This window comes from Canis lupus, chromosome 24, assembly GCF_003254725.2.
Source record: "Canis lupus dingo isolate Sandy chromosome 24, ASM325472v2, whole genome shotgun sequence".
Lineage (NCBI taxonomy): Eukaryota > Metazoa > Chordata > Mammalia > Carnivora > Canidae > Canis > Canis lupus.
Genome location: NC_064266.1, coordinates 8,975,121 through 8,997,371, shown reverse-complemented (window position 1 = coordinate 8,997,371; position 22,251 = coordinate 8,975,121). Strand labels below are relative to the sequence as shown.

The following is a 22,251-nucleotide window of genomic DNA, read 5'->3' as shown; positions in this document are numbered from 1 at the left end:
CCGTGGTTTATTTGAGTAAATTTCTATTGAAGGACAGTTATATTTCTAGTTTCTTAATAACCAGCACTGTGAAGAACATCCTTATATAAGGCAACTTGGTACATTTGATTTATTTTTTTCCCTGGAAATAAATTCCTAGTAGTGGAATTTATGGATTCTTTGGTATCCATCTTTAAATTTTTGATATGCAGCAGACTGCCATTAGAAAGATAGAATAAAAAAAATAGAATAATATTATATGAAAACACTTTTTTTTCTTCTTTGGCAGTACTGAGCCAATTGTTTTCTGCCTTTGTCAGTTTGATAGTGGAAAGTAGAATCTTATTGATAGTTTTATTTGCACTTTGGTTGTTAATGCAGCCAACAGCTATTGATGTCTTTGGGCTATTGGTATTTTTTAATTTGTGAATTTGTAAGTAATTTTATGATGTGCCTATACCTGCACTGCTGACTTAGTGTGTTCTTATTCTCAGTAGTTTGTAGGAGTTTGTTTTTTAGGGATATTAATTTCATCATATATATTGTAAATATTTCCCAAAGTGTGTTGTTTACATTGTTTATGGATTTTTAGAAGTTTTGATTATAATCACAAATTAGTCTTTTCCTTTATGATTCCTGGCTTTTGAGTCACATTTGCTTAAAGTGTTACCATCTAAGAGTATAAAAATATTTACCCATATTTTTGTCTGCTACTTTTATGGTTTCAGTTATTCCACTGAAACTTTCAGCCTTCTGGGATTTGTTTTGGTATGAGGGAGGTTTCCTATTTATTTTTTTCCAACCTGCTAGCTAGTTTTTGTGGCTAGTCTTAATTCTCACTTAAAAAACACTTCTTGAGCTTCTTTGTGGCTCTGTTGATTTTTTTTTTTTTTTTGGAAGGGATAGAAATTGCCAAGTAAATACAACATTGACTTAAATTTAACAATAATTTCATTAGTAACTGAGATTCTATATAAATGTATTTTGAACTTTTATTTTTTAACCACTAGAAAAATACCTTAGAAATGGAAATTCCTACTGTCAGTGTTTTAGCTGATGAAGAGTTCCTTCCCTTCAAAGAAAATACATTTGACCTGGTGGTTAGCAGTTTAAGGTTGGTAATCCATTTGTACTTCTTAAAAGTGTACGTTATAAATAAATAATTTATGGTATGTAGTTTTAATATTATGCAGTAAAGAAAATAGATAATGGAGTCAATTTTTAATAACTTTTTTTTTTAAGTCACAAACCAGTTTATAAACTCGAAGATTTCTCTGGTAAAGAATTACGAATTATATGCTCCCTACTGGAGGTGATATGATATAGTAGCATAACTTTTTTTCCCCAACTTTTTTCAATTTGCTAAAGTTCATCTGTGATAGAGGGGTTTTCCTTCCCAGTATACATATCTTAGTATTGATAGGGGAAAAAGTTGGAAAGACTATACTGGCCTCAACATTCAAATATTAGAGCACTCTTATAAACTCATTCTGGCAAATAAGGAAAAACTAGTATTTCCTTCAACTTCAGTTTTTCTTCCACACAGAAATAGAGTCCCTAAGGTTATTTTTTCCCATTTGTGCTTCCTACCATGTCTTTCCACATTGATTCCACAAACATACAGGTATTTATTGAATAGATTATAACATATAAGGCTCTGAGCTAGATGCTTTGGGGAAATACAAAAATGAATCCAGACAGGGATCTCATCCTCAAAGAATTCAGCGTCTAATAGGGAAAATAAAATATTATGTGTGTAATTTTATTTTCCCTGTCTTGTTTTATAGTCAGATTTTCTTTCAAAGATTCAACATGCCCTTCATGTCAGCAGAGCCCTTTTGATAGCATTTTTAGGGTGAACCTAAAACCAATCACTGTGGTTCACCCAGTACTTTGCCAGTAATAGCACTGAAAGGCCTCTGTCCCAGGAACCCCTCATTCCCAGAAAACTGGAAGAGTTGTACTCTAGCTATTTTCTTCAGTGAGTTTATAATTTCTTTCCTGCTTTTTAAGGTATGCTGAACAAATTTAGAAAAGTATTCACATTTAATCAGGAAATGAAAAACATTACAGAAATGTTGGTCTAAGGAAAAGAGGAAAGAAAGGAAAAGAGCCCTGGGCAAGGAATTAGAATGTGAGTTTTAGCTCTTCAGCTTGCTATTTGCAAGTACCTAATTCTGTTGTTTTCAGTTTCCCCATAAGTATGATAGAGCTTGTGATATGACATTCTTAATTTTTAATGTATCTAATAATTGTTAGAAAGCATTATGAAAGATAATGTGATCTTAAACATAGTATGGTTTGAAATGGGTATTCAGTGCTATCCTGGAAGTCAGCATAAGAGGATGCCACCTCTGTCAGGAAAGTATGACCATAATCTGCAGACACTTTGATTCTTGCCATCATATACCACTATGCACTGGTAGGGGGTGAATCTCTATTCAAAAGAAAATGCAAGAGATTTCCTAAATTAACTACTGTATAGTATTTTTAGTACTGTCACATTTTCTTTTTTTTTTTTTTTAAGATTTTATTTATTGGGATCCCTGGGTGGCGCAGCGGTTTGGCGCCTGCCTTTGGCCCAGGGCGCGATCCTGGAGACCCGGGATCAAATCCCACGTCGGGCTCCCGGTGCATGGAGCCTGCTTCTCCCTCTGCCTGTCTCTGCCTCTCTCTCTCTCTGTGACTATCATAAATAAATAAAAATTAAAAAAAAAAAAAGATTTTATTTATTTATTCATAGAGACACAGAGAGAGAATGAGAACCAGAGACACAGGCAGAGGGAGAAGCAGGCTCCATGCAGAAAGCCTGACGTGGGACTCCATCCTGGGTCTCCAGGATCACACCCTGGGCTGCAGGTGGCGCTAAACCGCTGCGCCACCGGGGCTGCCCCCAGTACTGTCACATTTTCTAGTGTAACAGAACGAAGATTTTCCCCTAGGAATATTTTTTGCTTTAAAATTTGTATGAAATTTTGATATACAATTTCAGACTTCAAAATTAACATATTTTTGGTGGGTTTTTTTTACGTGAGTGATAATTATACTAAATAATTATATGAATTAAACTAAAACCAATATGTTATTAATATTCTAGTTTACACTGGGTGAATGACCTTCCTAGAGCACTTGAACAGGTAAGAAAATGTTCAAGATTCTAATTATGGAGATGTTTTAAATATTTATGAAAGGTTAAAGAAAATAACTTGGGTAAAATAATATTGACATCACATTGATATAAGACATTTTCAGTGTGGGTCCCTTAATTGCTTATAAATTTTGTGTGGATAGGAACCTATTTGTTCATGTTTGTATCTTCCCTGCTTATAATTAGAGACTGAGGTATGTTTGTTGATTGGCATTTATCAGTGAACTGGTGAAGAGTAGATAAAAAGCATTATGTTCAGAAGAGGGAAGGAGATCACTGTGGCTTTAAGTGGGGTAGGAAAGATTCAAGAAGAGAGAATTACTTGAGCAGGGCCTTAGAGGGCAGGTCTGATATGGGGAGGGAAGGCAGAATCACAGCATAGGTGGGAGATAAAAGCCTCAGGAACATGAAGGGACAGAGAGGAAGCCTGTTTCGAGATTAGTATAATACCAGGAGGTAAGGTATTTTGGGACCAGATATAGGAAGGCTTGGGTAACAGATAAAGGAATTGAGAGTTCATTCTTTATGCAATTCAGAGCCACTGGAGAATTTTAAGGAGGAAAGTGACATGATTAAAAGACTGTAGGCGGGGTAACTACTGTATCTTAAGCACATACTAAACACATACCAATCACTGTGCCCTGTTTAATATGTTAATAACTCTGTAAGATGTCTTCATTTTGCTACTTGGAAAACTGATGCCAGAAGTTTCGGTTCAATCACAGAGACTGTTCCCATGGTCCAGGCATGAGAGAAACAAGCTAGGTGGCAGTGGCAGGAGTTAAGAGGAAGAGATAATACATTTGAGACTCTGTAAAAGAAGAATCAATAGTTCGGTGGCTGGTTAGATCTGAAGATCAAAGACCTAAAGGAGTCCACAAACTCACCCTAAAGTTTTGAGTCTGAATACCTAGGAGAATAGTTAGTAAAAGCAGGGGACAGAAAGGGAATGGAAAATGGTAATTGACAGAAAAACAGCAATTGGAGAGGGAGTGGGTTTGAGAATAAGTGTTGTGTGTGTTGGTTGTGTTGGGAGGGTGAGTTTGCCAAGAGACAAATGTCCATGGCACAGACAGATAAAAATGAGCTTAGAGTTCTGGGACAATGTCCAGGCTAAAGATAGTGATTGTAAGTCATCATTGTGAAATCCATGGGAATTGATAAGCCTGTCTGAGGTGGAAAGAAGCTGCAGAGAACTGAGGACTGGGTCTTAGGTCCCTGCTAAATTACAGTTTGGTGACAGGGAAGGAAGCAACATCAAAGAGGCAAGAAGTGGGGGAAGAAAAGCAAAGATTTTACGGTTGGCTTGCTTATATGCTGTTTTGTCCTTCATAATTAATTAAATATAAATTTTAAGATGGATACTTTGATGAGAAAAGCCTACTATGATTTGGGGTTTATTTCAGAATCTACCTTTTTCTATAATGTTTCTCATTGTTGAGAATAGTCCATCAAATCTAGTTACAGATGGTAGTTCTAAGAGAGTCAGTGAGTAATAAACATTTGTGATTCTGGAATCCATTCCAGCAATTATTTTGTTTGAATTATCAATTAAAAATTGGCTTTTGTCTTAAAACTGGAAAATAAGTTAATAACTTCTTATAGGAAACTAATGCTTGGTTAGATTAATGTGAATTATAATAATTTCTGTATAAGTTAGCTTTTTTTGCTAAAAACCAACCCCTGCTTAGTGGTTTAAAAAAACAGTTTACTTAGCTCACGATTTTGTGGATTGGGTGGGAATTTGGGTTGGCCTTAATTAGGAAATCCTTTTGGGTCTAACTTGGCTCACACATGTGTCTGTGATCTGCTGCTAGACTGTCTTGAAGCTGGCTGGTCAAGAATCACCTTAGCTGGGTGTCTGATCTCTGCTCCTCATATCTCTCATCCCTCGCCAGGTTAGCGCAGGCTTGTTCACAACACGGTGGCAGTACAGGGAATCATGTAAGGCCATTTCAAACCTTGGTGTGACATTGGCACACTGTCACTTACACTGCATTCTTTTGGCCACAGCAAGTCCTAAGGCTGTCCCAGATTCAGGGAGAGGGGAAATAGACTTCATTTTTTGAGAGAGTTGTTGCAAAGTGACATTTAAAGGGCACAGATGGAGGTTTGTGAGTTTTGTAATCTACCCACCACACTTTAAATTTTTTTCTTTCAGTATTTTTCTCATTATAGAAGTAAGTTGTATCTATTAGAAAAGTTGAAGACATATATTTCAGAGATATACTACCAATGAATTATTGTCTATCTTTATAATAATATTATACTGCAGTTCCTTTCTGATATTTGATTGCCTTACGTGTTAAATTTTCTGATTTTGACAAAAAACAAGAATGGTAATTGTAAAATATTGATTTAGACAGTATATGTTTATTCTTTTAACATTTTTTAACATAAGACTGACTAATTTTGTTGTATTTTTTTTAAATAATAAATTTATTTTTTATTGGTGTTCAATTTTGTTGTCTTGTATTTATTACAGATTCATTATGTTTTAAAACCAGATGGAGTATTTATTGGTGCAATGTTTGGAGGTGACACACTCTATGAACTTCGGTGTTCATTACAGTTAGCAGAAACAGAAAGGGAAGGAGGATTTTCTCCACACGTTTCTCCTTTCACTGCTGTCAATGACTTAGGACATCTGCTTGGGAGAGCTGGCTTTAATACACTGACTGTGGTAACTATCAAGAGAGTTGATTAATTCTCATTAACCCATTAGTCACACAGTTCTGAAACAACTTCTCATTTTAAAGGTAGAAAACTGTAGGTATTGATTGTATTATGGAAAGGTTTTTGCACTTTTTCCTCTATAAATTTAGTTTGTATAAACATATTTTGATTGATAAAGGTAGGAGCGTGAAATTTTATTGTTACCTGAATATGTAGCTGAAAAAAAACTAACCCTCACTTAACAAGGAGGTTATTTTCCAAGACCTACAACTCCAATAGAATCTTTAAATCCAGAGTTACGTGTAATAGGACAGAGCATTTCAGATGATGGGGAAAGGAGATGTTCAGGAGCATTTACAGCACTACCTCTATCACCAGCCCTCAACTGAAATAGTGCCCTATGAGGCAGAAATGAAAGTATGTGCATTTACAGTCAAGGTTAGAAAATGTAGGAAATGGGCCAAACTCCATTAGGGCTGGAGAGATCTGGAAAGAGGACCTGTAGGCTGTTTGAAGAAACATGGAGTCAGCATGGTATAGTGATGGTATGGGGCATTGGTGTCTGACAAGTATAATTTGGTTACTTACCTTGCTAGGGGAATTTGGATATTTACTTCACGTCTCTGAGCAATCATTTTTAAAAATATATATATAAAGCATATATAAAGCAAACGTTTCTCACCTTAGATGAGAAATACTAAGATAAAGGGTGTGAAGTGCCTGGACCAAGGTAGATGCTCAATAAATATTTGTTCTTGCCTTCCTCTCTCTCCCTCCTCATAGTCCTATTACTTTGTTATCCAAGGCTTCCAACAGGGAAGTCTCCGTCTGGAGAGACAGTGGTTGCTCCCTTCAAGCTCCTTTCATTAGCACAGTCATTTGAAAGGATGTTGTTATTGCCTTCAGAGATCAGTTGAGTAGACTTATTATGATTTTCCAAACCACTCAGATTTAAACATGTCTCTTTCCTAGAGGACATAAGAATTTCCTGACAAAGCTTCTCATTGATGATAGGCTTAAGATTGAAATAACTCATTTAAGGAGATTTAATGTGAACATATTTCATAAAAGCAGCCAGCCAAAAACAGATGGTCCTGTCCTTCCTTGATTTGGTAGAAAGCACAGGGAAGAGACCACAAGAGTCGCTGAAGTTGGAAAGGGTCTTCAATAAGGGAAGAGGCAGTAGGCTAGGAAATGACATCAATCCGCAATATATTTCACAGCTGTGTCTTTTGTAAACTGTAAATGGCCTGACTCAGCAGAACAACAGTCAGCTGTTGGCAGCTGAAAATGGGAAAGCTCTGCTTCACGTGAGGGTTCTGCTCTGTAATTAAAGCAAATACTGGCAAATACAGGCAATTGTACATAGAGGGATCACTGTATATTTTTCAGCTTTTTAAAATTATATAAGTAATAACACAAATATATTTTGGTTGTAAACATTAAACTGTAAAAGTTTGTTATGTCTTTAAGCCCCTAAATCTTAGCTCTCTCCTGTCAGCAACAACTCTCAAAATTTTTGGTTTTAGGACCTTGCTACACACTTAATATTATTGAGAACCTTAGAGAGCTTTTGTTATGTGGGTTTTACCTGTCAATTTTAACCAAATTAGAAATTCAAATTGAATTTTAGTATTTGTTAATACTTTTAAAACTAACAATAGTGTACAATTTATGTATTAACATAAATAATTTACTTTATTTTACTTTGTGGGGAAAGAAACTATTATCCAAAAGAAAAAAATTCAAAGAATGTCATTGCTTTACATTTTTACAAATTTCTTTAACATATGACATAATAAAAACACTAAGTTCTCATGCCTACTTCTGCAGTCATAGTCTGTTAGAATTTCACATGTCACATAACTTATGAAAAATCTATTGTACTTATGAGAGGCTGAGAAGTAAAAAAAGCCAAATAGTATCTTAGTATTATTTTAAAAATGGTTTTGACATTAGGGACCCTCAAAAGTGTGCCTTCTTGCAGTTTTCTATGGTTGTAAATTGAACTGTGTATTTTATTTTGTTTATTTATTTTTTTAAAAGATTTTATTTATTCATGAGAGGCAGAGACATAGGCAGAGGGAGAAGCAGGCTCTTTGTGGGGATCCTGGTGCAGGACTCGATCCCTGGACCAAGGTCATGCTCTGAGCCAAAGGCAGATGCTCAACCACTGAACCACCCAGGCGTCCCTGGACTGTGCATCTTAGAAAATTTTTTACTGGAGCACCTTAGTGGCTCAGTCAGTTAAGTGTTCAGCTCTTGATTTTGGCTCACGTCATAATCTCAGGATCGTGAGACCAAGCCCCACATTGGGCTTTGCGCTCAGTGTGGAGTTTGCTTGAGATTCTTACTCCTCCTCTCCCACTCGTTTGCATGCATGCTCTTCAAATAAATAAATAGATAAAATCTTTTTTAAAAGTTTTTTATGTATTTGAGAGAGAGAGTGCAAGCACAGGGACAGGGAGAAGCAGGCACCCCGCTGAGCAGGGAGGCCAACTCGAGGTTTGATCCCAGAACGTTGAGGTCATGATCTGAGCCAAAGGCAGATGCTTAACTGACTAAGCCACCCAGGCATCCCCAATAAATAAGTAAAATCTTTGGATGCCTGGGTAGCTCAGCAGTTGAGCGTCTGCCTTCAGCTTAGGGAGTGATACTGGGTCCAGGGATTGAGTCCCACATTGGGCTCTCTGTGAGGAGGCTGCTTCTCTCTCTATGTCTCTGCCTCTTTCTCTGTGTCTCATGAATAAATAAAATCTTAAAGAAAAAGTAAGTAAAATCTTAGAAAAAATTCTAAAAATTTTTAACCTATAACAGCACTTAAAATCCTATATTTCTGTTGGTTGGGAAATCTAATTTTCTATATTCTTTTCTAAAAAATGAGGCGAATAATTCAAACACTAAGATAATACAAAAAGTTTGGTGTGGAATCTTCTTTGTGGTTTACAAAAATTAGGAGAGTTGCTGATTTAATAATAAATCTATACAAATTTGTTCCTTGAGACATATACACTGTAACATACTCTGTTAACATTGTGTCATAATTCATTTTCTAAAAATCCCATCCCAAAAAGGTTATATAATCAGTTACACAGGTTTATGTTACATACAACGTTAGGCATATCATTTTTATATATGGCAGTAGATTTTTATTTTTAAAGTGAATTCAGGATTGCTTATTTACATTTATATGACTTTCATAGTGAATTATTTTCAGAGTTAGTGGACATTCTGAATAAGAGTCATTTCCTTTTAGAATATGGAGTTACCAGTCTAATAGGAGAAAATTGCAGATATGGTTCATCTTAAATTGAATAAGGACTTTGACAAAGCTATTGTATTCTTTTGATTGAGATGGAGACAGTGCTTTTAGTTTCACTCAAAGATTGTTTTCAAAGGATACTGCTTAATGGTAGGTATCAGGATGGAAGAAATTTTGTTTTTAATCTTACAATCTTTTTTCAAAAATACTTCCCTAAGGTAGAAAAATGCAGAGATGGTCTTATTAAGAAGTGCATATGTAGGGGATCCCTCGGTGGCTCAGCGGTTTAGCGCCTGCCTTTGGCCCAGGGCATGATCCTGAAGTCCCGGGATCGAGTCCCACGTCGGGCTCCTGGCATGGAGCCTGCTTCTCCCTCCTCCCGTGTCTCTGCCTCTCTCTCTCTCTCTCTGTCTATCATAAATAAATAAAATAAATAAATATTTAAAAAAAAGAAGTGCACATATAATACAGTTATGCATTTGTTAATAAGAAAAAGGAAATTTAAAAAATGTATAGAGGGGATCCCTGGGTGGCTCAGCGGTTTGGCACCTGCCTTTGGCCCAGAGCGCAATCCTGGAGTCCCAGGATCGAGTTCTGCGTCAGGCTCCTGGCATGGAGCCTGCTTCTCTCTCTGCCTGTGTCTCTGCCTCTCTCTCTCTCTCTCTATGTCTATCATGAATAAATAAATACATCTTAAAAAAAGGTAAATGTATAGATAGGAGTTATCTCCTATCTATAACAGAGCAGGTCTAAAGTGAAAAGAAGTCTCTTCCTCTTGACTTCTAATACCTAGTCCCTCTCTGCAGAGATGACCTTTCAGAACAATTTTTCATCGTAGACCACAATACAATTATATCATTTAAACCTACATATGCAATAATATATACACTCTTGCTTTTTTATTCTTGTAAGCATTTTCAGGATTTTTTTAGTTAATAACATATCTTGAAGATCGTCCCCTCCACCTATCTACCAGATTTTCTAACAATTGTTTAGTATTTCATTAAATAGGTATGTTTTATTTAACCAATTCTCTTTTATTTTTTAATTTTTTTTATTTTTAATTTTTATTTATTTATGATAGTCACACAGGGAGAGAGAGAGAGGCAGAGACATAGGCAGAGGGAGAAGCAGGCTCCATGCACCGGGAGCCTGACGTGGGATTCGATCCTGGGTCTCCAGGATCGTGCCCTGGGCCAAAGGCAGGCGCCAAACCGCTGCGCCACCCAGGGATCCCTAACCAATTCTCTTTTAATGGACATTTAGATTGTTTACAGTTAGTTTTTGGGGTTCTTTTTTGTTATTTTGTTGCTATTTCAAACAATGCTGCAGTGAATTTCCTTTCACATAAATATTGGCATATTTGTCAAGTCCATTTCTAGCAGTGGAATTGCTGGGTTAAAAAATCTGTACATTGAAATTTTGACAGGGTCAGATGGCTTTCCAAACATAGCATCAGTTTATATGCCCCATTAACAATGTATGTGAACTCTTGCCTGTACTTGGTTTTGTATCTCTAAGGTTAAAGAAAAAGTGGTCATTTTGTTTTGCATTTCTCTGAGAATTAGAATGGATATTTTTGATAAGTTTTTTCGGCTTTGTACTATATTCTGTTCAACATTAAAGTCCAAAATTGGGAAAAATACTGAGCATATTAAATAAAGTTACAAAAAACAGAAAGATAGGGTACCTGGATGGCTCAGTTGGTAAAGCGTCCACCTTTGGCTCAGGTCGTAATCCCAGAGTCTTGGGAGCCCCATGTCCTCAGCAGGGAATCTGCTTCTCTCTCTCTCTCTCTCTCCCCCCGTTCACTCTGTCTCTCAAATAAATAAATACAGTCTTTAAAAATAAAACACAAAAAGACCTAGACATTTCAAAAGTGGTTAGTGCAAATAAGATGGAGTTTGAGATACATGCAGCATTTTGATATCATACTTAGGGGGAAGTATATGTGTCCTGTATTTGGGGGCTAATTCCCAATGTAGACAAACTCCTACATCTTCATGCTTAACACAGCTTCATCACATCACAGCCTCATGCTGTAGGCAGCTGACCTCCATCCCATAGTTGTGCCACCTCACCCTTGAATCTTCTGAGATTACTACAGCAAAAGGAGTGGCTTGGAAAAGGCTCACTAGCTCTTTATTACCTTGCTCTCTCCTTTCCTTTGGCCAGAAGAAATACCTTTCAGAGGCTTGGAAAATATCAAGGAGCACCCAGATATTGGGGGAGCATCAGTAGTTTCTGCCACTATACCAACAGTAGACTCTTGTATCAGGCTTCAAAAACAATGGAACATAACTACCCAGAAGTCCATTTGAGAAATAAAGTATGTGCCTTCAGTGTGCCTGTCCTCCAAGTGAGCCAGTGTAATATGGCTGCATTACTAGAAGCAGATTGAGATTGGGAGATTACCTTATTTGGCTTGATTCTGGGTACCACTTTTTTGTTGTTGTTTTTTAAAGATTTTTAGACAGCAGGGAGAAAGAAAATCCCAAGTTGAGCAGGAGCCCAACGTGGGGCTGAGTTGCACGACCCAGAGATCACGACCTGAGCCGAAACCAAGATTTGGACACTTAATGACTGCTCCACCCAGGTGCCCCTGGGTGTCACATTTTAAGAGATTGATACTGACAAGGTACAGAGTAATGCAGTAAGGATGTGTAAGGATCTATAAGTCTATGAATTTTGTCCAGTAAACTAACCCTTCCATCTAAAAACTTAGTATTCTAGAAGAATTTAAAGACTTGAAGAAGAGGGTGACACAGATACAAAATAGATGACTTCTGTGTTTTTCCCAAGGAGAAAACTAGAACTGGGTTAATGGAGTTTTAGGGAGATTTTTCTTTAGAATAGTGAATATTTAACAGTTTGACATTTCTCATGTATCAAGCAAAACCAGATGACATCTGTGAAGAATATTATAGAGAAGATTCCTATTTGTCATGAGAAATTGGTCTGGGTAATCTCTGGCCTGTTTTCAAATCGGAGTTTTTTTATGATGAATGTCAAATGAATACTCCTTTCTCTTTTTAAATAGGATACTGATGAAATTCAAGTTAATTATCCTGGGATGTTTGAATTGATGGAAGATTTGCAAGGTAAGGCACTTTAAAGAATGTTTATTCTCCATTTGAAAGTCATATTTTGAGAGCAGACTCTATGGCAGATACTGGAGCTAAGCACTAAGAGATACATTGGTGAGGAGAAAACAGACTGTCTTTATGGAGCTTATAAAATGGGTGAGGTAGACACCACACAGCTGCCCTAAAGAGAAAAGTTAAATTAGAATCACGGTAAGTGCTACAAAGTGGAGGTGCATGGTGCTATGACCACCTATAAAAAGATGGTGGTACTTTCTTGAAGGGTGCATCTGGGGCTGGTAAGGCACATCAGTGACTCTCTAGCAACAGTTGGTGGCTCAGGTCCAGGCGCAAGAAAACAGGTAGTTGGGTTAGTGTAGGAATGGGGTTTGTTAAAAGGGTAAGTCCTGGTTAGAGAGAGTCCGCGAAGTCTTTGTCTGAGGAAGTGCTGATTGTGCTCTGATAAATGAAGATGAGTTAACTTGGTGAAGAAGGGAGGGAAGTGAGTCACAGGCAGGGAGAATAGCATGTGCAAAGACTGGCAGGAAAACGCATGACAAGTACTAAAAGCAGGCATTTTGGCTAGAGTAGAGAGAAATAATGAAATTGATGAGTAAATGGAGACCCTGCAGTCCCTGTTGAGCTTGTCTTTATCTTAAAACCCCTTTGAGGCATTTTAACAAAGGGGGTGGGGAGTTATGATTTCAAATTTGCATTTTGGAAAAAATGGATTGGCAGATCAACTAGTAGGGAGACTCATTGATTTAAAGCTTATTGAGAGATGATGGTGGCTTGGACTAAGGTGGTGGCAATGGAGATTGAAAGAAGTGAATGGATTCTAGAGATAATTAGAATATAAATTTGACAATCCTTGCTGATGAGTTACATGTGGATGAGTAAAGAGAGCTATTTCAAACAACTCCAAAATTTCTGGCTCACATAACCAGATAGCCTGTGTCCCTTCATTAACAGAGAAAACAGTAGAAGACGACCAAGTATGGGCAGGGACACCTCTTGAGTTCACATGTGGATATTTTGGGTTTGAAGTGCTTGTGAAATGTCTAAGAGGAGATGTCAAGTACATGGTTGGGTGTGTGAGTATGCCATTTAGAGGAGGCGATTGCCTGGTTAAGATATCATGAGTCATTTGTGAATTGGTATTTGAAGCAATTGCCTGGAATGAGAGTGTGAAGTGAGAAGAGAAGACAGATACTGGGCCTTTAGGAACCTAATATACAGTGACTGTATAAAAGAAGGACATATCTGGATGTATTACAGATGTGATGGCAGAGGCGGAGTATTGCAGAACTATTAGTGGTGGGGAGGCTAAAAAATCTTAGAGATCGTGGTACTAGTAATTATTAACATTGCAGTCACCTGGGGGTGGTGACAGGACTTGGCTACAAATGGACACTGAATCGGTGCCAACTGTCCGATGAATGAGGAAAGAGACTAGGAGCCTGATATCTATGTGTCTGACTGCAAGCAGGAGTGGGAGAGGGTGATGACCAAATATTGTGGTTCTAGCAGGACAAGGATTTTTAAAAAGTTAGAGAAAAAATGGCCTGGAAGAGGCTTTGAGGAGCAATAGGGATATAAACCCTACGTCCCAATTTTGAAAGAGGGAACGTACACAGATATGCACATCTGTTGCAGAGGGGGCTACTGGAGAAGTGATTTTCTCCAAGGAGAGCTTCTTTTTTTTTTTTTTTTTTTAATAATACATTTATTTTTTATTGGTGTTCACTTTACCAACATACAGAATAACACCCAGTGCTCATCCCGTCAAGTGCCCCCCTCAGTGCCCGTCACCCATTCACCCCCAACCCCTGCCCTCCTCCCCTTCCATCACCCCTAGTTCGTTTCCCAGAGTTAGGAGTCTTTATGTTCTGTCTCCCTTTCTGATATTTCCCACACATTTCTTCTCCCTTCCCTTATATTCCCTTCCACTATTATTTATATTCCCCAAATGAATGAGAACATACAATGTTTGTCCTTCTCCAATTGACTTAATCACTCAGCATAATACCTTCCAGTTCCATCCACGTTGAAGCAAACGGTGGGTATTTGTCGTTTCTAATGGCTGAGGAATATTCCATTGTATACATAAACCACATCTTCTTTATCCATTCATCTTTCGATGGACACCGAGGCTCCTTCCACAGTTTGGCTATTGTGGACATTGCTGCTAGAAACATCGGGGTGCAGGTATCCCGGCGTTTCATTGCATCTGAATCTTCGGGGTAAATCCCCAACAGTGCAATTGCTGGGTCATAGGGCAGGTCTATTTTTAACTCTCTGAGGAACCTCCACACAGTTTTCCAGAGTGGCTGCACCAGTTCACATTCCCACCAACAGTGTAAGAGGGTTCCCTTTTCTCCACATCCTCTCCAACATTTGTTGTTTCCTGTCTTGTTAATTTTCCCCATTCTCACTGGTGTGAGGTGGTATCTCATTGTGGTTTTGATTTGTATTTCCCTGATGGCAAGTGATGCAGAGCATTTTCTCATGGGCGTGTTGGCCATGTCTGTGTCTTCCTCTGTGAGATTTCTCTTCATGTCTTTTGCCCATTTCATGATTGGATTGTTTGTTTCTTTGGTGTTGAGTTTAATAAGTTCTTTATAGATCTTGGATACTAGCCCTTTATCTGATACGTCGTTTGCAAATATCTTCTCCCATTCTGTAGGTTGTCTTTTAGTTTTGTTGACTGTATCCTTTGCTGTGCAAAAGCTTCTTATCTTGATGAAGTCCCAATAGTTCATTTTTGCTTTTGTTTCTTTTGCCTTCGCGGATGTATCTTGCAAGAAGTTACTGTGGCTGAGTTCAAAAAGGGTGTTGTCTGTGTTCTCCTCTAGGATTTTGATGGACTCTTGTCTCACATTTAGATCTTTCATCCATTTTGAGTTTATCTTTGTGTATGGTGCAAGAGAGTGGTCTAGTGTCATTCTTCTGCATGTGGATGTCCAATTTTCCCAGCACCATTTATTGAAGACACTGTATTTCTTCCAGTGGATAGTCTTTCCTCCTTTATCGAATAATAGTTGACCATAAAGTTCAGGGTCCACTTCTGGGTTCTTTATTCTGTACCATTGATCTATGTGTCTGTTTTTGTGCCAGTACCACACTGTCTTGATGACCACAGCTTTGTAGTACAACCTGAAATCTGGCATTGTGATGCCCCCAGATAATGGTTTTCTTTTTTAAAATTCCCCTGGCTATTCAAGGTTTTTTTCTGATTCCACACAAATCTTAAAATAATTTGTTCTAACTCTCTGAAGAAAGTCCATGGTATTTTGATAGGGATTGCATTAAACGTATAAATTGCCCTGGGTAACATTGACATTTTCACAATATTAATTCTGCCAATCCATGAGCATGGAATATTTTTCCATCTCTTTGTATCTTCCTCAATTTCTTTCAGAAGTGTTCTATAGTTTTTAGGGTATAGATCCTTTACCTCTTTGGTTAGGTTTATTCCTAGATATCTTATGCTTTTGGGTGCAATTGTAAATGGGACTGACTCCTTAATTTCTCTTTCTTCAGTCTCATTGCTAGTGTATAGAAATGCCACTGACTTCTGGACATTGATTTTGTATCCTGCCACGCTACCGAATTGCTGTATGAGTTCTAGCAATCTTGGGGTGGAGGCTTTTGGGTTTTCTATGTAGAGTATCATGTCATCGGCGAAGAGGGAGAGTTTGACTTCTTTGCCAATTTGAATGCCTTTCATGTCTTTTTGTTGTCTGATTGCTGAGGCTAGGACTTCCAGTACTATGTTGAATAGCAGTGGTGAGAGTGGACATCCCTGTCTTGTTCCTGATCTTAGGGGAAATGCTCCCAGTGCTTCCCCATTGAGAATGATATTTGCTGTGGGCTTTTCATAGATGGCTTTTAAGATGTCGAGGAATGTTCCCTCTATCTCTACACTCTGAAGTGTTTTGATCAGGAATGGATGCTGTATTTTGTCAAATGCTTTCTCTGCATCTAATGAGAGGATCATATGGTTCTTGGTTTTTCTCTTGCTGATATGATGAATCACATTGATTGTTTTACGGCTGTTGAACCAGCCTTGTGTCCCAGGGATAAATCCTACTTGGTCATGGTGAATAACATTCTTAATGTACTGTTGGATCCTATTGGCTAGTATCTTGTTGAGAATTTTTGCATCCATGTTCATCAGGGATATTGGTCTGTAATTCTCCTTTTTGGTGGGGTCTTTGTCTGGTTTTGGAATTAAGGTGATGCTGGCCTCATCGAACGAATTTGGAAGTACTCCATCTCTTTCTATCTTTCCAAACAGCTTTAGGAGAATAGGTATGGTTTCTTCTTTATTTAAAATTTTTTTTTTTTTAATTTTTATTTATTTGTGATAGTCACAGAGGGAGAGAGAGAGGCAGAGACACAGGCAGAGGGAGAAGCAGGCTCCATGCACCGGGAGCCCAACGTGGGATTCGATCCCGGGTCTCCAGGATCGCGCCCTGGGCCAAAGGCAGGTGCCAAACCGCTGCGCCACCCAGGGATCCCTGGTTTCTTCTTTAAACGTTTGATAGAATTCCCCTGGGAAGCTATCTGGCCCTCGACTCTTGAGTCTTGGGAGGTTTTTGATGACTGCTTCAATTTCCTCCCTGGTTATTGGCCTGTTCAGGTTTTCTATTTCTTCCTGTTCCAGTTTTGGTAGTTTGTGGCTTTCCAGGAATGCGTCCATTTCTTCTAGATTGCCTAATTTATTGGCGTATAGCTGTTCATAATATGTTTTTAAAATCGTTTGTATTTTCTTGGTGTTGGTAGTGATCTTTCCTTTCTCATTCATGATTTTATTAATTTGAGTCTTCTCTCTCTTCTTTTTAATAAGGCTGGCTAATGGTTTATCTATCTTATTAATTCTTTCAAAGAACCAACTCCTGGTTCTGTTGATCTGTTCCACAGTTCTTCTGGTCTCAATTTTGTTGAGTTCTGCTTGAATCTTAATTAACTCTCTTCTTCTGCTGCGTGTAGGATCTATCTGCTGTTTTTTCTCTAGCTCCTTTATGTGTAAGGTTAGCTTTTGTATTTGAGTTCTTTCCAGGTTTTTTTTTTTTTTTTTTTTAATTTTTATTTATTTGTGATAGTCACAGAGAGAGAGAGAGAATGAGGCAGAGACACAGGCAGAGGGAGAAGCAGGCTCCATGCACCGGGAGCCTGATGTGGGATTCGATCCCGGGTCTCCAGGATCGCGCCCTGGGCCAAAGGCAGGCGCCAAACCGCTGCGCCACCCAGGGATCCCTCTTTCCAGGTTTTGAATGGATGTTTGTATTGCGATGTATTTCCCCCTTAGGACTGCTTTTGCTGCATCCCAAAGATTTTGAATGGTTGTATCTTCATTCTCATTAGTTTCCATGAATCTTTTTAATTCTTCCTTAATTTCCTGGTTGACCCTTTCATCTTTTAGCAGGATGGTCCTTAACCTCCACGTGTTTGAGGTCCTTCCAAACTTCTTGTTGTGATTTAGTTCTAATTTCAAGGTATTATGGTCTGAGAATATGCAGGGGACGATCCCAATCTTTTGGTATCGGTTCAGACCCGATTCGTGACCCAGTGTGTGGTCTATTCTGGAGAAAGTTCCATGTGCACTTGAGAAGAATGTGTATTCAGTTGAGTTTGGATGTAAAGTTCTGTAGATATCTGTGAAATCCATCTGGTCCAGTGTATCATGTATCATTTAAAGCTCTCGTTTCTTTGGATATGTTGTGCTTAGAAGACCTATCTAGTATAGAAGGAGGTAGATTGAAGTCACCAAGTATAAGTGTATTATTCTCTAAGTACTTCTTCACTTTGGTTATTAATTGATTTAAATATTTGGGAGCTCCCACATTCGGTGCATATATATTGAGGATTGTTAAGTCCTGTTGTTGGATAGATCCTTTAAGTATGAGATAGTGTCCCTCTTCATCTCTCACTACAGTCTTCGGGGTAAATTTTAGTTTATCTGATATAAGGATGGATACCCCTGCTATCTTTTGAGGACCATTTGAATGGTAAATGGTTCTCCAACCTTTATTTTCAGGCTGTAGGTGTCCTTCTGTCTAAAATGAGTCTCTTGTAGACAGCAAATAGATGGGTCCTGCTTTTTTATCCAGTCTGAAACCCTGCACCTTTTGATGGGGTCATTAAGCCCGTTCACGTTCAGAGTTACTATTGAAAGGTATGAGTTTAGTGTCATCATGATATCTATTCAGTCCTTGTTTTTGTGGATTGTTCCACTGAACTTCTTCTTAAAAGGAGAATTTTAAGAGTCCCCCTTAAAATTTCTTGCAGAGCTGGTTTGGAGGTCACATATACTTTCAGTTCCAGGCCTGTCTTGGAAGCTCTTTATCTCTCCTTCCATTTTGAATGAGAGCCTTGCTGGATAAAGTATTCTTGGTTGCATGTTCTTCTCATTTAAAACCCTGAATATATCCTGCCAGCCCTTTCTGGCCTGCCAGGTCTCTGTGGAGAGGTCTGCTGTTACCCTAATACTCCTCCCCATAAAGGTCAGGGATTTCTTGTCTCTTGCTGCTTTAAGGATCTTCTCTTTATCTTCGGAATTTGCAAGCTTAACTATTAGGTGTCGAGGTGTTGAACGGTTTTTATTGATTTTAGGGGGGGATCTCTCTATTTCCTGGATCTGAATGCCTGTTTCCCTTCCCAGATTAGGAAAGTTTTCAGCTATGATTTGTTCAAATACACATTCTGGCCCTCTGTCCCTTTCGGCGCCCTCAGGAACCCCAATTAAACGTCGGTTTTTCTTCCTCAGGCTGTCGTTTATTTCCCTTAATCTATCCTCATGATCTTTTAATTGTTTGTCTCTTTTTTCCTCAGTTTCCCTCTTTGCCATCAACTTGTCTTCTATGTCACTCACTCGTTCTTCCACCTCATTAACCCTCGTCGTTAGGACTTCTAGTTTGGATTGCATCTCATTCAATTGATTTTTAATTTCTGCCTGATTGGATCTAAATTCTGTAGTCATGAAGTCTCTTGAGTCCTTTATGCTTTTTTCTAGAGCCACCAGTAGCTGTATAATAGTGCTTCTGAATTGGCTTTCTGACATTGAATTGTAATCCAGATGGGGATTCCCTCTCTCTGTGGGAGAGAGGACTGTTTCTGATTCTTTCTTTTGAGGTGAGGTTTTCCTTCTAGTCATTTTGCTTCAGTGCAGAGTGGTCAAAAACAAATTGTATTGGGAAAAGGAGAAAAAGAGAGGAGAGAAAGAAGGAAAGAAAAGAGAAAAAAAAAGAAAAAAGGAAGAAAAAAGAAAAAGAGACAGAAAAGGGAAAAAAAAAAGGTGGGGGAAGCAAACAAATCAAAAAGCAAAACAAACAAACAAACAAAAAAACCCAGGGTATATCTTCTGATTCTGTGTACTTTAAGTCCCTTGACTTACCCTGGAACTTGTCCGTCCAGCTGGTCTTCTGGGGGAGGGGCCTGTTGTGCTGATTTTCAGGTGTTAGCACTTGGGGGAGCTGCTCTGCCCCCTGCCTGGTGCAGGGCTCAGTGGGGGTTGTTTACCCCGTGAGGCCGCAGGAGGAACAACCGCAGTGGCCGGGCCAGCCCTGGAGCCCTGACTTCAGCCCCCGCAGTAACTACCGAGCTCTCCCTTTGCAGGGCCTGGAGGCTCCGGGGCGGGGCCGCTGATCTGCTCAGCTCGGGGCAGGAGCGTCCTTGCGGTCCTGGGCCCTCCCGGCCTCTGCCTGTCCCGGGGGGAGGCCGGATTCTGGGCTGTGGCCCCGGTGCCCAGGGTTCCCGGGCCTGCGCTGTTGGATTCGAGCTCCCGCCCCGCAGCCCCCTCCGCGGAGCTGCTCCCGCCCCGCAGCCCCCTCCGCCGAGCTGCCGCCCGAGCCCCGCCGAGCTGCTCCCGGAGCCGCGCAGCCCCCTCCGCGGAGCCGCCCCCGAGCCCCCCCGAGCTGTTCCGGGTCCAGCCCTGCGCGCTGCAGCCCTTAGGGAGCTCGGCGCATCTCCCGGGGCGCAGGTGTCTGTTAGTGTCCCAGGGAGCCCGAGGGCATCCCCGCCCTCCTGGGTCCTGCTCCACCTCCCTGTGAGCCCCTTTCCGCCCGGGAAGGCCGGTGCAGCTCCTGCTTCTCCGGGACGGGGCTCTCCTGTCCTGGGGACACTCGCCCCGGCCTCAGCCCGGCTCCTCGCGGGGCCCCTCCCCCTCGGAGGCCTTTTGTTTCTTTAATTCTTTTTCCTCCGTCTTCCTACCTTGATAGAAGCGCGAACTCTTCTCACTGTAGCAGTCCAGCTGTTCTCTCTTTAAATCTCAGGCCGAATTCAGAGATTTTCAGGATGATTTGAAGGTTATCTAGGTAATTTGGTGGAGACAGGTGATTGGGGACCCTACTCTTCCGCCATCTTGCCCCTCCCTCCTCCAAGGAGAGCTTCCATTTGCCTAAGAAATGAGCTTTGACTTTTTATTACACAAATGGCATGGGCAGTTTTGATGAATGAGGAAAGCTAAAAGTGATTAAAGATGTGTTCTTTGAAATAAGAACTGTGCTTATTTAGGAGAACCTTAATCTGGATACTGAAAAATGATAAGATGATTAAGCAAGAGATTTATAAGACTAAATAGCTTGCAGTTGTTTACAGATTTATAGTTTTTCTTTTTTTTTTTTTTTAAGAGATCTTATTTATTTATTCATGATAGAGAGAGAGGCAGAGACACAGGCAGAGGGAGAAGCAGGCTCCATACTGGGAGCCCGACGTGGGACTCGATCCCCAGACTCCAGGGTCAGGCACAGGGGCGGAAGGCAGGCGCTAAACTGCTGAGCCACCCAGGGATCCCCAAGATTTATAGTTTTTCTTAAACGCAGTTGCGGTTGCTTCTCTCAGTAGTCCTCTGGTAACACTTTATCTCTGTATCACAAGTGAGGCGTATTAGATCCACTAATATAAAGGGAACACTTGCCTGTTAGTGGCAGAATTAGGTGCCAAACTCTTGCCTTCTTGACTCCTGCCCTGGCATTCTTTTACCTGACTCTACTTCTTTTGGCTGCCCATTTATAAAAGACTATTTTACCTATCATCCAGCTTCCTCTGAGAATGGTACTTCTGTTGGCTTTACAAGGAGAAAGATATGTAGCCAAAAACTTACTATTATAGTCACTTTTCATTCATTATAATTTAATACAGGGATTGGTAGCCAATAGCATGCATGCTTGAGATGACAGGGGATCAATGATAAATCACACATCTCTCCAAGTACCACCCCAAACACTTGGTTCCCCAGGACATAATTAATCATGGAGCCCCTTCATCCGAAGACTTGAGAGGTGGTTGTGGGCGATGATGTATCATTCAGACTCTAATGATAAAAATACTTCTCAAATGCAGCATTTATGATTCATTTCAAGAGAGAAGCAAGAAAGAGACTAGAAATTAGATATATCAGTTGGAAAAGGTAGTACTGCCCTCTAATTAAAAATACAGAACTTGGGACGGCTGGGTGGCTCAGTGGTTGAGCATCTGCCTTTGGCTCTGGGTGTGAGCCCATGGTCCGGGATCAAATTCCACATCAGGCTCTTTGTGGGGAGCCTGCTTCTGCCTCTGTTTCTCCCTCTGCCTGTGTCTCTGCCTCTCTCTCTATGAATGAATAAATTAAAAAAAAAATCTTTTAAAAAATAATTTAAAAAATGCAGAACTTACTCTGTGTCAGGTGCAATTCTGTGACATTTTCTGATATCCTAATTTTACCTATGAACAAATTGAGACATTGAGAAGTTAAGTATCTTGTCTTTGCTCACACTGGATCTGGAATTAGGATTTGAATCCAAAGTCCAGTACTGCTTACTTGATCTCTGTGCATTCTTGTTTTCATTAAAGTTAGCATAGTAAAATGCTCTAATCTTAACTGTATAGTTGCTGGTATTTTTAATCACTCTCCAGACAGGGACTGGAACATTTCTAGGCCCCTCAGAAGGTTGCCTCCTGCCAGTATCCAGTTGATAAACCCCACTTCCCCCAAGGGTTTTAAATAGGTCATTTACTTTGAAGACTTGTTGCCTGATATTTACCTTAAGAGGCTTTGCCAGTGCTTCTCTTATTTTTACTGTAAAGACTTTTACATAAATCATATATTTTAGTCTTTGAGT

General features: G+C 39.6%; 1 protein-coding gene and 1 long non-coding RNA gene across 8 annotated transcripts in view; one reads left to right on the top strand and one right to left on the bottom strand.

The window, feature by feature from the left end:
- NDUFAF5 (NADH:ubiquinone oxidoreductase complex assembly factor 5) overlaps positions 1-22,251 on the top strand; it is a 424,603-nt gene that overhangs the window by 371,479 nt on the left and 30,873 nt on the right. For 6 of the 7 annotated variants that reach the window (XR_003144887.3, XM_025469290.3, XM_049100436.1 and 3 more), the window contains 4 exons: positions 990-1,093; positions 3,077-3,116; positions 5,613-5,810; positions 12,106-12,166. Coding sequence is in view for 6 of the 7 variants with exons in the window: in XM_025469290.3 (XP_025325075.2) it covers positions 990-1,093; positions 3,077-3,116; positions 5,613-5,810; positions 12,106-12,166 (403 nt within the window). In the remaining variant the exon portion in view is untranslated. The remainder of the gene's footprint in view (positions 1-989; positions 1,094-3,076; positions 3,117-5,612; positions 5,811-12,105; positions 12,167-22,251) is intronic. The other variant, XM_025469288.3, reaches the window with a different exon arrangement.
- On the bottom strand, positions 8,616-20,512 carry LOC125753522 (uncharacterized). The gene is made up of 3 exons (XR_007405546.1): positions 20,363-20,512; positions 10,756-10,878; positions 8,616-9,472 (listed from the first exon to the last, which is right to left on the bottom strand). It is a non-coding gene; the product is annotated as an uncharacterized LOC125753522 (long non-coding RNA).